We start from the raw sequence: 16,867 nt of genomic DNA, 5'->3' as shown, positions 1-16,867 counted from the left end.
TCTCGATGTTCAGATGCAATGTTTCTAAAACTTCTACTTACTTTAAGATATACTGCCTCGGCTTCAAAATAGATGATGTCTAAAGAAGTTTTTTATGTTTCAAAATAGACGATGTTTTCATATTTCTATGTAACCAATGATATTTTGTAGTATATTTTGTAATTGGTTAAAATGATTTTTAATTTATATTTTAATTATATTTTAAAAATAAAAAAAAAATTCTTAGTTTTTGTGCACTATCTTAACACTTCAAGTATTTTGAAAAGGAGGAAGTATAAAATGCGCTTTCTTTCAATGATCTGTATTATATACTAAACACATGCCATGAAATAGTCATATACGTAAAAGTTGGTCCTAAATAATGAACTAACAAATACATATTTTTCTAAGGGAAATAAAACAAGTTTTGTTCATGATTTGAAGAAAGACAATAAAAAAAAAAGAAGAAGAAGATGAAGAAGACTGAAAAGGGAAGATACATTGAACCAACAATTGACTGATTGAGACAGAAAATAAATAAAAATCCAACAAAAACGGAAAAGTGTTCAGACAGATACATTGGACGCCCTCTGTTTTCTCTAATTTTTATTTTAAAAAATACATTTCTGCCCTACAAGTGGGGGCGCTGCGATCCACCCACACGCGCGCCTTTTCTCCTAGATCCTCGGTTTAGCGCGTACGTTTGTTTGCCCGTGGCAAAATCTCATTTCAGGCTTTCCGGATGTATTCGAACTAGGCTAGTTTGATATGGCCCCATACTAAATAAAATCTGATTTTGGCAAAATCCGATTATTAGGCTAGTTTAATAGGCCCATATTAAACAAATTGATTCAGAGCAAGTGGTAAATGTATCCTAAAGCCACAAAAGGCCTTCGAAACACAATATTGGCAAAAGCGTCAAGTCCTACCCCAGCACCCGTATCACACCCACCAAAGCCTTACCTTATAATATAACACACACATTCAGTCTTCTCCTTCCTTCATCCTGGCATGAATAAAATAGTTTACTCTTTCTTGTTTTGGTCTAAACATGAATAGTTGCTCTTTTTTTCAACATAAAATTAACTGTGTGATACATAAAGAATTGAATCCTTCCAATGCAAAATTTGAGTTTGGGGATTTGCTTATTTGTCAATACAACAACCTCTTTATCAAGAATAAAACATGGTAAAATGAAGCTTTTGGCTCAACATCAATCGGAGGGCCCGATCATCTTCTCGGGAACAACAAGGGTATCAAACTCTTCAGAAGTAAGTACACCTAACTTCAGAGCTGCTTCCTGTAGGATAAAATTTAAAATTCGAGATTTAACAAACTGATACAGACCAAAGAACCTCGTCTTCTCTTCTTGCAAATCAATTTTAAAGTACGTACGTTTGATTTCCTAATGAAGCATAAAGACTTTGTTGTTTTTACCTTCAGTGTCGATCCTTCTTTGTGAGCTTTCTTGGCAACTGCTGCAGCATTGTCATATCCGATTTTCTGATAAAGTAGACAATATGGTTTAAAAACTTCGCATTGAGTTAAACTTATTTGTAAAAAAAAAAAAAAGAGGCAGAGTTAAACATTTGGAGACTTACCGGATTCAATGATGTCACACAAGCATAAGAGACTACAGATACATAAGAAATACATTAAAAACAAAGAATCAGTTCCCGGACAGAGATCATTATCATATTGGTTTGAGACCAGCAAATTAAAAAGAAGCCATATATACCTCGTGCAATAGCTTTGAGATCCTTTCTCTGTTGGCCTCAATGCCCCTCACACAGTTTTTCTCAAACGAAGCTGAATAGATGCACAAGGGAGAGAGACATTAACGTACATGCAAGAGAGCGCTTGCAATCACCGGCTTAAATACATTCAATTCGAAATGACCATTTGACCCACCAACTGTCACAGCTACATGGTTGCCCATTACCTACAATTTTGTAAGATGCAACTCAAAAGAGTCAGGAAAAAATTAGATTCCTATGTCAGTAAGAATGTACTGATGAATAGAGCATACCTGAGCACAAACCATGGTCAAGGCCTCACATTGTGTAGGATTCACCTTCCCCTGAGATGGAGAGAGGACGATTAAAAACTCATTAAATATAAATTAATAACAAAGACAGAAATAAAGGAAGACTGAATTCATACAGGCATGATACTGCTTCCTGGCTCATTTTCAGGCAGAACAAGTTCACCAAGACCACATCTTGGACCACTATATAAAGAAATGTTTAACACATAAAAAACATATTGTAACTCTTGAATAATGAATATAAAAACGAGTACCTGAAATTCAGAAAAATAGCTTCCAAGAAAACGTATATCATTGGCTATCTTCATCAATGATGTGGCGAACACAAGCATCATGTGCAGCCTGGAAAAAGCAGAAAAACTCAAAAACTGATTTCATGTATCAACAATATAAAAGCATCTTATCTCGTTTAGAGGCTAACCAGAGCTTCGAATTTGTTTTCGGCAGTGAGAAACGGTAGGTTTGTTTCTTCGGCCACGGCAGCAGCTATCTTTACATCAAACCTGAACATATATTACAAGCAGCCGACTATGAGTTGATGAACTTAAGATGGAAATAAAATATGAGATATACCCTTTCTTGGTGTTTAATCCTGTCCCAACAGCAGTTATTCCTTGTGCAAGCTGGTCAAACATTTCTGGAACGTTAGAGCTCAGTGAAAATTGGACAAGTAGAGCAAATCAGATCCTCAAAAGATATCATTTTCTCAAACCTGATAGAAGCGGGGTAGAGTGCATGTGACTCGATAAAGTCCATACTTAACCTGCGATCATGAGGATTAAAAAGAATTCCAGACTGCACATGAATTTCAGTTTTGATAGACAACATACTTGAGTAGCATAGCCACCAACTTCTTGTCCTAGAGTCAAAGGGATGAGCCTTGAGGCAACTGCTACGTCACGAGCATTCAGATTATCCATTGATTTATCACCTGTTTCGTTCACACACTTTCAGTTTACGTCGTCCTCCAGTCCACAAAGATTGTATGTATAATTGGGATGGTAAATAAAAGCTTAGTTTTATTGGCCAAGTAGGTTTTGACCATCTCATAAGTAGGAAACTGAATGGCAACGTGACTGATACCAGCTAGTGCAGGCACAAGTCCACTGTACAATCCGCGGATTCCTTCCCTCGTAAGCTATTCTCCTTAAAGCAGAGAGTGTATACACTCTTGTATGGCACTACACCCGCTCTCATTCCTTGTGTCTGATGGAGGATTCAAAGACAACATATTCTTATTGTTAAGCAGGGCAGGGGTAAATACTTAACGTTCCTTCTTTGATTGCATAAATCAAAGCCAAGTAGAAGAAAAAGGGACCTGAAGACGAGTCTTGACAACCCAAAGAGGATTAGTGGCAATGGTGGTTGCAGCTCCAGCACCAGAGGCAGCCATTACGTTAGCACTAACGCTGAGTTTGTGATCCTCATCTAATTGCATGTGAGAAGATTAACCCCCATTGTTTGATTAAGAAAACTGGAAGCAGAAACAAAGTAAAATAAAAGCTATAAAGATTAACCATTTGAAATTAAAAAGCTCTTGAGCTGGTCGTACATTGTGAAATAAACCTGCCAAAAAAAAAAAAAAAAAACTTACAAAACTTGTTTAGAACAAGCAATCTACTTCCTTTGCTCCAGGATCAAAGACGTAGTAGAACAAGTTGAACTCACTCACCGCCCAATTGGAGAGAAGAGCCATGACGGTAGGGGAAAAAGACCACGGTATAAGCCACGCATGCCTTCTTGCTTGAAGATATGCTCAAGACTCCCAACATATAACACTACCTGACCAACCAAAAGGCACATAAACATAACAGATTAGCAATTGAAATCTATTGGCGGGTGACAAGAAAGACATAATAGAAAAATGGAGAAACCTTTGACGTTGGCCACGTGACCAAATGTTTCATAATCCTAATATCAGCTCTCATTCTCAAGCTCCTCCTGACCATCTCCAATCTCACAAGCTTCTTCTTCCTCATCACATGATTGCACGGAAACAAACAAACATGCACATCATCATCACATGATTGCAAACAAGCAATTTTTTTAAAACGTTTAAAACAAGAGGGGAAAACTGTATATTGCCAAGGATTGATAGGAATAACAAAGTGATCTCATAAGTGTAAAAGTCAAATGGAACCTAACCTCTCTAACAATCATTCAAATAGATAGGATGCTAGTTCCTAATTGTTTCTACATTATGAATATACACATAAGCTTCTTCCTTTTCAATCTAAGAAAATATAGAATATTGCCAAGAACTGATAGGAATAACAAAATATCTCATAAGTGTTAAGTCAAATGGAACCTAACCTCTCTAACAATCAATCAAATAGACTGGACACTAGTTTCTAATTGTTTCCACATTATGAAGATACACATAAGCTTCTTCCATTTTCAATCTAAGCAAATATAAAATATTGCCAAGAACTGATAGAAATAACAAAATGATCTCATAAGTGTTTCCACATTATGAAGATACACATAAGCTTCTTCCATTTTCAATCTAAGCAAATATATAGTATTTGCCAAGAACTGATAGAAATAACAAAGTGATCTCATAAGTGTAAATTCAAATGGAACCTAACCTCTCTAACAATCATTCAAATAGACAGGATGTTAGTTTCTAATTGTTTTCACATTATGAATACATAAAGCTTCTTCCATTTTCAATCAAAGTAAATATAAAATATTTGCCAAGAACTGATAGAAATAACAAAGTGATCTCATAAGTATAAATTCAAATGGAACATAACCTCTAACGATCAATCAAATGATGGGACGCTAGTTTCTAATTGTTTCCACACTATGAATATACACATAAGCTTCTTCCTTTTTCAATCCAAGTAAATATAGAATCTCCCCAAAAAAAAAGATTTGAAAAAAACAGAAAAAGAACGAAATTAGATACCTTGAGCAATGGGGATTCTCATTTTTTCTTCCACCATCTATCGCTTGAATCTTCTCGGCAGACTTCTTCCTCTTTCACCTTAACTCTTTGCTGCAGAGACACAAAACACCAACCAACAGTCATGCCTCAGTCAATTTCTACAAATAGATCCGTAAATTTTTCAATATTTTTTATCACAGAAACTCATACCTCTCGGTTCTGAATTTCAATGAAGCGATCTTAACCTGCTTCTTCTTTGACTTTCTGCTTCCTTCCCACTCTCAAGTCACTGAAACATCATCAGATCAAACAAGTTCAGAAGACTATAAACCGGCTGCTGTCCCCAGGACCGAAGCATTGGGGTCAAAGACCAATTCATTTGGATTGTAATGGAGTGTAGTGTAGACTGTGTAGTTTAGATAGAATGACAGAAGAAGATATATATATATATATAGATAGGGGAAAATAAAGTTACCGTTACTATTAAATGGCTAGAGTCTTTTGGTTTTCCTTTTAAAATTATTTATTTTGTTTTTTATAATCTTGTCAGTTGGATGATAAATGCAATTTTAAAGGGAGAAGACAACATTAAATTTTTTTAAGCAACTAGTTTACTCGATAAAAGTAAATCCTTTAACACTAGCCCTCGGATCAAAACTTTTGCTTGATAGAATATGCTTATATTTCTAGGGATACTGTTACTAAAGATTCATTCATCCATGTTGTGGGTCCTCTTCTCACCTACATTGGTCCGCTGCAAGGTCCAAGACAAGCGCAGGTATTCATTCCTCTTGGAGAATTTCCCCAACCCGAAATGGAAGCTCTCCACATTCACTTAGCCTCATTGGTTCTATCAACTGCGCCTGACACGAACACGACTTCATCTCCTGTAACAAGTTCATCTCAAGTCAGGTTTATAATCAAATCTACTTGGAGAAACTAGACCCTCTTGTGCCTTGGCGCAACATAGTCTGGCTTAAGCGTGGGGACAGATTGATTACCTGGGGGGGGGGGATTCAATCTGATCTGGTGTGTCTACTGTGCAACATGCTCCCTGAGTCACGAGATCATCTATTCTTTGACTGCTACGATCGCCTCGAAGCTTCGCCTTAATATCGGTTGGTCAGATACTATATCACTGCGCTTCTCAGCTCTCTCTATGAGCTCTGGCTGGCGTGAACGCAACCATAGACTTCATCGTCAACGATTCTCTTCTTCATCACTGATTCTATCCCGCTCAAGATCTCAAAAATAGGATTCAATCTTTCAGAGAAGAGAATCCTTTGGAATCTTCGGCTTGCATGCAGCTCTGGTTTGACTTCTCCCCATAGACTCTTCTTCAGCTTCCTTCTCAGATCCGCAAGACAAAGACAAAAAGACTCTTCAGCATGGACCTGAAACCAAATAATGGGCTAGTTTGATTGGCCCATACTAAATTTCTGTTTTGGTCTAAACATGGATAAGTTACTCTTTTATTCAACAAAAATAACTGATACATCAAAGAATTGAATCCTTCCAATGCAAAATTTGAATTATGCTTATTTGTCATTACAACCTTAACAAGAATAGGACATGCCAAATGAAGCTTTTGGCTCAACATCAATCGGAGGGTCCGATCATCTTCTCGGGAACAACAAGCGTATCAAACTCTTCAGCGGTAAGAACACCTAACTTCAGAGCCGCTTCCTGTATGATAAAAAAAATTTAAACTCAGAGATTTAACAAACTGATACAGCCTAAAACACTCTGTTTATGTTCTTCTTGCAAATCAATTTTAACCTCTTCTCAAGTAAGTTTGATTTCCTAATGAAGTATAAAGACTTTGTTGTTTTTACCTTCAGTGTCGATCCTTCTTTGTGAGCTTTCTTGGCAACTGCTGCAGCATTGTCATATCCGATTTTCTGGTAAAGTAAACAATATGGTTTAAAAATTTCGCACTGACTTAAATTTTTTTGTAAAAAAAAAAAAAAAAGCAGAGTTACACATTTGGAGACTTACCGGATTCAATGATGTCACAAGCATAAGAGACTACAGATCCAGAAAAAAAAAATCATTATTTCATATTGGTGAATACTTTTGAGACCAGAAAAGTAATGAGAAGAAGACCTATATACCTCGTGCAATAGCTTTGAGATCCTTTCTCTGTTGGCCTCAATACCCCTTACACAGTTTTTCTCAAACGAAGCTGAAGCATCTGCTATTAACCTCACGGACTGTCAAAGACGCAAGTTCAATAGGTTAATATATTGGTACATTTTATAAGAAATATGTGCACAAAGGGAGAGGGAGAGATTAACGTACATGCAAGAGAGCGCTTGCAATCACCGGCTTAAATACATTCAGTTCGAAATGACCATTTGACCCACCAACTGTCACAGCTACATGGTTGCCCATTACCTGCAATTTTGTAAAATGCAACTCAAAAGCGTCAGGAACAATTTAGACTCCTATGTCAATAAGAATGTACTGATCAACAGAACTTACCTGAGCACAAACCATAGTCAAGGCCTCACACTGTGTAGGATTTACCTTGCCCTGAGAGACAGCCAACGATTAAAATTCATTTGAATAAAAAGTATCGACAATGACGGATATAAAGGAAGACTGCATTCATACAGGCATGATGCTGCTTCCTGGCTCATTTTCAGGCAGAACAAGTTCACCAAGACCACATCTTGGACCACTATATAAAGACATGTTGAACACATAAGAACATATTGAAACTCTTGAATAAAGATGAAAATTAAAACAAATCCCTGAAGATTACCTTCCAAGAAAACGTATATCATTGGCAATCTTCATCAACGATGTGGCGATTGTGTTAAGTGACCCACTGGTTTCAACACAAGCATCATGTGCAGCCTGGAAAGAGCAGAAAAACTCAGAAACTGATTTCATGTAGCAACAATATAAAACATATTATCTCGTTTAGAGGCTAACCAGAGCTTCAAACTTGTTTTCTGCAGTGACAAACGGCAGGTTTGTTTCTTCGGCTACTGCAGCAGCTATCTTTACATCAAACCTGAACAGATATTACAAAAAAGTGGACTATGAGGAGATGAACTTGAGATGGAAATAAATATTAAAATGAGATATACCCTTTCTTGGTGTTTAATCCTGTCCCAACCGCAGTTCCACCTTGTGCAAGCTGGCCAAACATTTCTGGCAAGTTAGAGCTCAGTGAAAATTGGACAAAGCAGATCCTCAAAAGATATCATTTATCAAACCTGATAGATGCGGGGTAGAGTGCATGTGACTCGATTAAGTCCATACTTAACCTGCGAACATGAGGATCCAAATTTAAAAAAAGAATTCCTGACTGCACATGAATTTCAATTTTGGTAGAGAGCATACCTGAGTAGCATAGCCACCAAATTCTTGTCCTAGCGTCAAAGGAGTAGCATCTTGAGTGTGAGTTCTTCCAATTTTCACAATATCTTTAAACTCGAAGGACTGCCAGAAAACGAGATAAGTTTGGAAGATTTCAGAATACAGAGAGCAAAATTAACAAACGCAACAGATATGCAAAGAGGAATTAATATCTAGAAAGAGAAAAAGAACAAAGCTCAGAAGATGTTCCTTAAAAGGCAACATCTACAAAGCAACTGTCAGTTGAGAAGAGAGGAGAGACCTTAGAGTCGAGAGTGGTATGCAAAGTTTTCAGACTAGGGATGAGCCTTGAATTAATCTCGGTTGCAGCTGCAATGTGCATGACCTAGACAAAGCCAAAATCAATAACACAGAGCCTCAACAAATAATTAGTAGGAACAACAAACAGTGCAAGCAATTGAGAGCGAAAGCTTACAGTAGGGAAAGTGTCGTTAGAGGATTGAGATCTGTTGACATGGTCATTAGGGTGGACACATTTTTCACCACGTTTGCGACCAAGAATCTCAGCTGCTCTGTTAGCAATGACCTGCAGAATTTTAAAAGAGCAAAACATAAACACAATGCCTCCTTGTATGTATTGTACGACTAAACAATGAGAGAAGGAAGAAAGTGACCTCATTAGCATTCATGTTACTCTGAGTGCCACTACCAGTTTGCCAAACAACAAGGGGGAAATGATCATTGAGCTTTCCCTCAGCAACTTCCTGAGCAGCTTGCATAATCGCTTTCCCAATCGTTGGATCAAGTCCATACTCCATGTTTACCTAAAATCAATCAGCTCATCAGTCATCACCAACCCAAAACGACAACGCTTAGATGCAAAATCTCCAAAACCTTTAAGAGTATAATAGGTGTACCTTGGCAGCGCACTTCTTCAAGACGCCAAAAGCGCGGACGATTGGCTCGGGCATACGCTCGCGCTCGCCGCCGATCTCGAAGTTCTGCAGCGATCTCTGCGTCTGGGCTCCCCACAACCTGACGACGCAGAAACAACAACGATAAGACAATACTGAGATCGTCAACGAGACGTTATGGTAAAAAAAATGAGATCCCGAACTTATCGGAAGGAACTTGGATCGGCCCGAAGGTGTCCCTCTCCTCCCTAAACGACGTCGAATAAGATCTCAGAGCAGTGGCGTAACGCAGCGTCGCCGCGGTTGTTCTGGCGGAAAGCCGCCGTGACGCGACGTAAATCGCCATGGGGTTCTTCTTCTGCCTAACAGTAGACGAGGGAAGAAGAGTTCATCAGATTAAGCATTTCTCAGATCAGAAGAACACTGCGACTTGACGAATCTGTAAACGTACCTTGGGAGACGAGATGGTGGAGTGTTGCGCGATTGACGACGTTGCAGAAGATAGGGCAAACAGAATGGCAAATTATTATATTCCAGAAATGATTCAACGAACCAGCTCAACTTGGTTGGTCCAATTTTGAAAAGTATTGTATTGGGGCGATAAAACTATTTTCTATAGTATTAATAATGCCTTTTCTATCAGATGATAATTCTTTTTGACAATATTCTAATAAAATCACTTTTTCATTTTTCATATTTTATTTATGGCATGGAAGATGATCAGAAGATAGCCAAAGTTGGTAATTAATTAGAAAAATGCATTAACCAAATATCCTGGTCTGTGATTTGAAAGAAACATGCCAGTTTTAAGTTTTAACTATGCAAATCAAGGAGAAAATTAAAAAAAAAAAACTCCAAAACATTATATAAAAACTCTCAAGCAATAGGGTTACATACAAATCTCGTTACATTGAAGAACAGAAACAAAAAACCCAAGAAAAAGAAGAAGAGCAACAAAAGAAGAAACTATTGCTGCATTGTGTAGCTACCAACCATTGTCTGTGTTATATATATATATATATATAGAAACATGCACAGCCAGAAAAGAGAAGAAGAAACAATGAAGAAACCAGAGTGGAAGAAAATAATCAAATAAAGAACCAGGTGTCGACTGTATTGTATATATTTATGCGTGTGTGAGTGAATGGTCTTTCAACGTCTGACGCTTGCCTTTCGCTTCATATCAGCAGCAAGACCAACCTGTTTCGTGCCACGAGAACCATTCACTAAAGGACGTGTCACCGTGTTTGAGTTCCTTTTAAAGAAAAACTGTTAACAGAGATTCTGTATTCTTGTTTCACAAAGGAGTTTCAATGTAGTAGGTGTTAAAAGAACCTGAGTTGAGGACTTCTTATCGGTCTTGAGACAGGTTTCTTTGCTTTTGTTGACTCAATAGTGCTTGTTGTCGATGACATCTTGGAAGCGGTTTGGTTATATTGCCAGAGCAAGTCTGGCTCAGATGACTCACTTGTGGCTGCATCTAGATCGTCTGCGCTGTTGTTGTTTCCCATGAAGATATTGTAAGAATGTTCAGAGAATATTCTTGAACTGTCTGAAGACACATCTCTCCTGTAAAAATCTTCCGGCAGAACACTTATCCCATTGTCTGTCATTCCTCCTCCCCAAAGACTCTCCACTCTCCTCATCTCGTCTTGCCTGTTATTCACCATTACCTTATCAACCCATTCACTTGAACCGAAACTTGGGTCTTCCTCTCTGTAGGTTTGGCCTGGACTTGCTACCGGTGGCCAAGGTGGTGAGTTCACTGTAATCTCCTCCACTTCACAGCTTTCTGACTTCTTTGTCATGATGCTACTGTTATGAATCTGCAATCACAATATCCAATTTGAGACATGGTTTTTAAATCAGAAGACTGAGTTTGAGAAGAGCGTTGAATCACCTCTACTTCACTAGTTCTGGCTTTGTGTTTCTCAGAGCCACCAGGAGTCGTTAATATATTGTTCTGTTGTGAACCTGCTTCTTTTCTAGCGAGTGCTGCTTTAAGAGTAGCAATCTATTAACAAAGCAAAGCCCAGGCATGAGTCAGTTTAATCTACTATCAGCCAAGAAACTAAAGACCATGAGATTCAGTTAGAGCATACAAGACCTGTTCTTTGAGTTCCTTAACATCTGAAGTGTCATTGTTTACTCGGGCAGCACCAAGCTCAACTGTAGCTACTCTCTCCGCAAACTTCAAAGTGCTTATTGTTTCCCCAACTGCATCTACTTCAGGACTAATGTGCACAAACATCAATGTCTTTGCTTGTCCTCCTGATATAACATATTTGCAATCCCAAATTAAGAACAAAGCGAGTTCTAAGCTGCAAATATATGGGAATAAACTACTTATATTCTTTACCAAGAGAATCCTGAAGGAGTTGTGTGAGTTTGCTGTTTCTGTAAGGAACATGCGGGTTCTTGTGAGCTAGTGAAGCAATCACATCTCCTAAAGCAGATAGAGATTTGTTGATGTGCTGTGCTTCTTTTAGTCTGTCGCCAGTAACTTCGGATTTATCTACCCTTTCACTGCCTGCTAGATCCACAAGATGCATACATCCACGAAGAACAGCTCCTGAAGTCAAGTCTCTTCCTTGAACATGAACCGTCAAGCAACTGCAAGAAAATTGACAATACTTTGCATAAGACATCTAAAGATAAATGGGTTCTTTCTCTGCTCTTGAAAATATTTTTCCCATTTACCTATGAGAACGGCTGCTTCTATCATTCAAGGCTGTTGATCCAACAGCACGATTCTTATGCCCAAGTTTCATTAGATCAATCACATCATATGTTGAAGAAACCGGCACAAGACTTGCATCCGGTACACTTAGACCCTTTTGAGAGCTATTCCTGATCTCTAACGTATCAAAAACGTTAAGGAACACGAAAATAAAACATATAAAATGAACTCTCTCTCTCTCTCTCAAATCAGAAGATTAAGAAGCTAAAGAAAAGGATATCTTTTGTTGCTTCCATCAATAACCAGAAGGTCTCTGACTTGCTCATTGTAAATTTCAATCATCTGAACAGCAATATCATAACGGAATGTGTCTTTTCTTTGTTCAGCAAGAAGAAACAGATCACCAAGTGCTCTGTAGTTAACTCCTTGACTCTTCTCCGTTATATCTCTTGGTCCACTCTAGAGGAATTATACAAAGGGGAAAAACATATAAGATCTCTTACATTCATTCAAAAATGTCACAATCTTCCAACTATAATCTTACCATTGTGAATGTTTTTCCTGATCCAGTTTGACCATATGCAAATATGCAGACATTGTATCCATCAAGAACAGAACGGACCAATGGCTGCATATCAGAGAATACCTCCTCTACAAAAGAACAAGAAAGAACCTTCAGAATCAACTCAATCACTGGAGATTAAGAGAGAGGCATTTTAGTTTCTTTACCTTGAGTCGCAGATGGGCCAAAGACTTTATTAAAACTGAAGGATTTGAGTGATTTTCCATGTCTTGATGCAGTGTTAATCCCTATGCTATCGTCCTGCATGCTCCCAATTGTACTGGAAAAGCTGGATTGTCCAGGCAAAAATGGTCGTACACGACAATACACACGGATGCTACCCTTGAGGTCCTGCACCTGATTGTACAGCTTTCGGTTTTCTTCAAGAACTCGGTGATAGCCAGAAGCAGCATGAGCTAGGCCATGAATGTGCATGCCTGTGGACATATATTGATCCATTAATTTCAAATTATTGGATAATCAAAACTATCTCAGAAAGTAAGAGAATAAAGATGTGAATACCAAGAGAAGAGAACTCTTCTTGAAACTTCTTCTGCATAAATTTCATACCAGCTTTTGTAGTGTAGAGGGTCTGCCTTAGTCCCTATAAAACATAAAGAGCAGTGGACACACTCAGAATCTGTGGTATGGTATCTTAAACTCGAAGACAGCTTGAAATGGAGTAGTTGAGTGCTTACTTCTATATCTTCTTGCTGCTGGTTGAAGATTGTCAATTGTTTACATTGTCGATTTTTCATCTCTTCATCAAGAATCTGGCTTTTTTTATTGGTTTCGTCTTTCTTTATTGCTTTGAAACTCTTCTCTTCCCTCTACAAAGAGGCATCAGCAATCAGTGAAATTCTCAAACCTATCTTTTACAGAAAAGGTGTGAAGACTTTACCTCTCTTGCACCAACAGGTTTATGAAATGATCTGCTGTTAAGTGAAGAAGTTGATTCTGATGGGGCTGCTTTGGCCTTCATGTGACAGAAATATTTTGATTAGAAGAGTTTTGACACAACCGAAAAACATATTTTGTGAACCAAGTGACAGAAGAAAGTTAAAAACATACCAACTTATATTGGTTTGTAACTCGATTTTCAAACTCATTTGAAGCAGGAAGAAGGGCACATACCTGAGGGCTCTGTAGTCGTCGTCTTCTTCTTCAAGGCTACCCTAGCGGAAACAGGCCGACGACTAAACAGAGGAGATGCTAACGTTAGCACCAATGACGTCGACGACATGTTCACTAACGTGATAATACATTAAGTAAATGGATTTGGAATTTCTGTTTTACATAGATGACAATCTCTTTTTCTCTGGTAGTCTATACATATAAATATATGTGTGTTTTGGAATTTGGTGTTGTTAGAAGTGGAAGCAAATGGATTGGTGTGAATCACACCGTGTGATTAAGAATATAATCACTGTTTGCTTTTGGGGAATTCCATGGCTGTAATGTAGTTTCAGGTAAGCACATATGATTCTCATAAGTTTATCTCATTTCTAATTGTCAATATCTACGAACATCAGAAACGAAAGAAAAAGAGAGAGAGAGAGAGAGAGAGAGAGAGAGAGTGGTTTTTAATCATCTGACAGAATAAACTAAATGTCTTTGTAACAGACAAAACTAAGAGCATCCACATTGAGACTTGTAAAGGGGTTCATGGGCTCAGTATCATAGGGCCGGAATTAAAAAAAAAATAGAAATATGGGTTTTATTTTGCGAGCCGGGCCTTCCCAGTGACCCCGTAGGAGACGGGTTCATGCCAGGTGTCACGCAGCTATTGGCGACGCGTTATTGACGTGAGGAGGAGGGTCGCGTGTAGAGAATCACTTTCCCTCATTTCTGAAAAAATATAGGGTTTGCTCCGGAGAGGCGATTTGTCGAGCGATCGTCTCCTCTCATCTCATTTCTTCAAATTTCTTCACTATTCTTCATCGATTCGAGTAGAGAGTGTCTCCTCCACGTTAATAGGTGAGTATCGAGTGGATTCGCCTATACATCTTTGCGTTTCAGTTCGATTAGTGGGATTTTAAAATTAGGGTTCGTATACAATTTTGGGGGTTTTCGATTCTAGGTTTTAAATCGTCTTCTGGGTTTCATATAGGGGTAGATCGAAGCATTTCGTTGTAGATTAGTGTGATTTTCAAAATAGGGTTCATATTCAAATTTGGGGGTATTCGATTGTAGGTTATAAATGGGCATCTGGGTTTCATATAGGGCTAGATCGAAGCGTTTCCTTGTCGATTAGTGGGTTAATTTTGAATTTTGGGGGTTTTCGATTTTAGGTTTTAAATCAATATTTTTTTGTGATGTTGTTGTAATCCGTTTGGTTATCTGGTTCAGGTGGATCCCGCAGAGGAGAGGAGAGATACAAAGAGGCATCAGGAGTACATAAACATGTTGGGAAACGTTTACGATTCAGAATATGGAATTCCAAGACGATGTCCCTGTGGTGGGAGAATGATTGACGAGGTGCGGGTGAAGGAGGAGCACGAGACTCATCCTGGAAAGCGCTTCTTCACCTGCATAAACTACGAGGTAAGAGATACCTCAGAGCACTCGTATAATATGTAGTATAATTTGTAGGAAATATTTTGTCTAATGTTTTATAATGTTGTCACCAAGGCTTATGGGTTACATTATCGTCAGCCTTGGGTTGTAGGTGTCCAGGAGGAGATCGAACATCTGCGTAAGCGTGTGGACGAGGCTGAGGAGGTGATCAAGTGGGTGCCCAATCTCAAGAGACAGATAGAGAGTGTAGAGGTTAGTGTATTTATTTTTTTAAGTGTACCTAATAGGAAGTAACAAGAAGTAATTTTTTTTTAACAGTAAGAAGGTTTATCTGTGCAGGCACAGGTTAAAAGGCTCGCTCTGCTGGTTGATAGGCTCACTGGTGACGTTTATAACCTCACTGTGCAGGTGGATACTATGGAGAAGGTCTGCTTCGATTAAAATCCAAAAGGTAAACACCTGATCTTGAACTGAACTAAAGTGAATTGAAGTAGAAGTAGCTTCAGTGTATTAATTGATATTCTCTGAAAGTAAAGTGATGCTCTCAAAGTGAACTGAACTAGAAGTAGTTTCCGTGTATTAATTGAACTAGGGTGGTTGGTGGCAGTGATGAATGCTCTGAAAGTGATGTGATGCTCTGATAGTGGTTGTGTTTTGATGAATGCTATCTGTTTTCGTGGTTGGTAGTTAGAAACTTTAAAACACACCATGTTTGGTAGTTAGAAACTTTAAAACACATTGAGTTAAAACTTTAAAACACACCAAGTTACATCACCCAAAATATTAGTTTAAATACATAGTAAATCCTACTGAGGTTAACTCAAACCAAGTTCTAAAACAGAAACCAACTTTAAAACACACCTACGGAAACCTTAATGGATCCGTTTTCCCTTTATTCTCCCGGGTCTTCTCGTGTTCCCAAACCGGTTGAAAGGAAAAAGTGGACACCACAAGAAGATATAGTCCTCATCAGTGCTTGGTTAAACACCAGCAAAGATCCCATAGTTAGTAACCAGTAGAAGTTAGTGTCTTTTTGGAGAAGAATTGAGGAATATTTCAATTCAAGCCCTCTGCTAACAGGCTCTTCTGGAAGAGAGTGGAGTACATGTAAGCAGAGGTGGGGAAGGCTAAATTCCGAGGTTTGTAAGTTTGTGGGAAGCTATGAGGCCGCTTTGAAGGAGCAAGCTAGTGGCCAAAATGAGAACGATGTCATGAAGGCTGCCCATGACATCTTCTTCAACGACTACACGGGCAAGTTCACACTTGAACATGCGTGGAGGGAGCTGCGGTTCGATCAAAAGTGGAGGTCAACTTATTTAACAACAGATGGTGCAAAGGAGAAAAGGAAGGAAGCTACAGAGACGGTGCCTGACTCGGAAGAAGAGGTTAGACCACCTGGTAATCAAGATGAATAATCTTTCTATGTTTATGATTTTCCTACTATTGAATAATAATGTACTGAAAAATTTAAAAAAATAATTTTTTTTTTAATTCTAAGAACCCCATGTTCGGGTTCACTAATGGAAGAAGAAAATCAATACAGGTTCATTACTATTTCCGACTCCACCAAAAAAATAATAAAAAATTCCAATGAACCCCAAGTGGGGGTTCATTGATGTGGATGCTCTAATGAATCGTTAGTGACATGAATTTGGAGCTAAGCTACTTTAGATACTCCATGCCTTCATCATGCACTGACATTTATATACTCTTTCTGCTTCTCTGATGGTGTAAGGAGCAAACTCAACAACATAGAGAAGTCAACATAGGAGCAAACCGAAAACCAAATGGGTGTACATGAACATATAAAATACGAATTTATACCAAAAATATTATTAGCTAGTTAAGTTAAGGTGCAATTAAAAATCTCCACAGATTAGAAGCAAAATGATATATTTCCATTTTTTTATAATAATAATAATTATTATTAATAGATTATGAGGTAGGC

General features: G+C 38.2%; 2 protein-coding genes and 1 pseudogene across 4 annotated transcripts; all 3 read right to left on the bottom strand.

Annotated features, from left to right (window-relative positions):
- Nucleotides 1-1,025: 1,025 nt before the first annotated feature.
- On the bottom strand, nt 1,026-6,283 carry LOC106394361 (annotated as a pseudogene).
- LOC106394362 (fumarate hydratase 1, mitochondrial) lies at nt 1,026-9,815 on the bottom strand. 3 transcript variants are annotated; one of them, XM_048754576.1, is made up of 18 exons: nt 9,612-9,815; nt 9,364-9,522; nt 9,164-9,281; nt 8,921-9,070; nt 8,722-8,832; nt 8,548-8,631; nt 8,271-8,369; nt 8,144-8,194; nt 8,015-8,064; nt 7,857-7,938; nt 7,684-7,778; nt 7,533-7,599; nt 7,401-7,451; nt 7,218-7,313; nt 7,031-7,129; nt 6,915-6,944; nt 6,752-6,817; nt 6,373-6,602 (listed from the first exon to the last, which is right to left on the bottom strand). In XM_048754576.1, exons 2-18 carry the CDS (start codon nt 9,504-9,506, stop codon nt 6,516-6,518), a joined length of 1,479 nt encoding a protein of 492 aa, XP_048610533.1. In that variant the 5' UTR covers nt 9,507-9,522; nt 9,612-9,815; the 3' UTR covers nt 6,373-6,515. The 3 variants fall into 3 exon arrangements, 2 of the variants coding, with proteins under 2 accessions (XP_048610533.1, XP_048610534.1); XM_048754577.1 differs by having other exon boundaries at nt 9,364-9,518; nt 9,612-9,740; XR_007322389.1 differs by lacking the exon at nt 6,373-6,602 and adding an exon at nt 1,026-1,279 and having other exon boundaries at nt 6,915-7,129.
- Nucleotides 9,816-10,022: 207 nt separating this feature from the next.
- Nucleotides 10,023-13,384, bottom strand: LOC106392439 (kinesin-like protein KIN-14I). The gene is made up of 12 exons (XM_048754043.1): nt 13,304-13,384; nt 13,101-13,232; nt 12,925-13,006; nt 12,570-12,839; nt 12,385-12,491; nt 12,121-12,299; nt 11,861-12,022; nt 11,520-11,773; nt 11,268-11,431; nt 11,061-11,174; nt 10,496-10,986; nt 10,023-10,415 (listed from the first exon to the last, which is right to left on the bottom strand). The coding sequence occupies exons 1-12, from the start codon at nt 13,382-13,384 to the stop codon at nt 10,313-10,315; spliced, it is 2,139 nt and encodes a 712-aa protein (XP_048610000.1). The 3' UTR covers nt 10,023-10,312.
- Nucleotides 13,385-16,867: the final 3,483 nt, after the last annotated feature.

This window comes from Brassica napus, chromosome C4 (assembly GCF_020379485.1).
Source record: "Brassica napus cultivar Da-Ae chromosome C4, Da-Ae, whole genome shotgun sequence".
NCBI classification, from domain to species: domain Eukaryota; kingdom Viridiplantae; phylum Streptophyta; class Magnoliopsida; order Brassicales; family Brassicaceae; genus Brassica; species Brassica napus.
The sequence above is the reverse complement of the archived record's forward strand: the minus strand, read 5'-3'. Positions and strand labels throughout refer to the sequence as shown.

Coding starts and splice junctions, on each gene's coding strand:
- LOC106394362 (XM_048754576.1), bottom strand. CDS start 9,506: ATGGCGATTTACGTCGCGTCACGGCGGCTTTCCGCCAGAACAACCGCG. Junction 8,833..8,920: donor GTAACATGAATGCTAATGAG/GTCACTTTCTTC, acceptor AAAATTCTGCAG/GTCATTGCTAACAGAGCAGC. Junction 7,452..7,532: donor CAGGAAGCAGCATCATGCCT/GTATGAATGCAG, acceptor GCTGTCTCTCAG/GGCAAGGTAAATCCTACACA.
- LOC106392439 (XM_048754043.1), bottom strand. CDS start 13,384: ATGAAGGCCAAAGCAGCCCCATCAGAATCAACTTCTTCACTTAACAGC. Junction 12,492..12,569: donor TGGCCCATCTGCGACTCAAG/GTAAAGAAACTA, acceptor GTTCTTTTGTAG/AGGAGGTATTCTCTGATATG. Junction 12,300..12,384: donor CAGGAAAAACATTCACAATG/GTAAGATTATAG, acceptor TAATTCCTCTAG/AGTGGACCAAGAGATATAAC.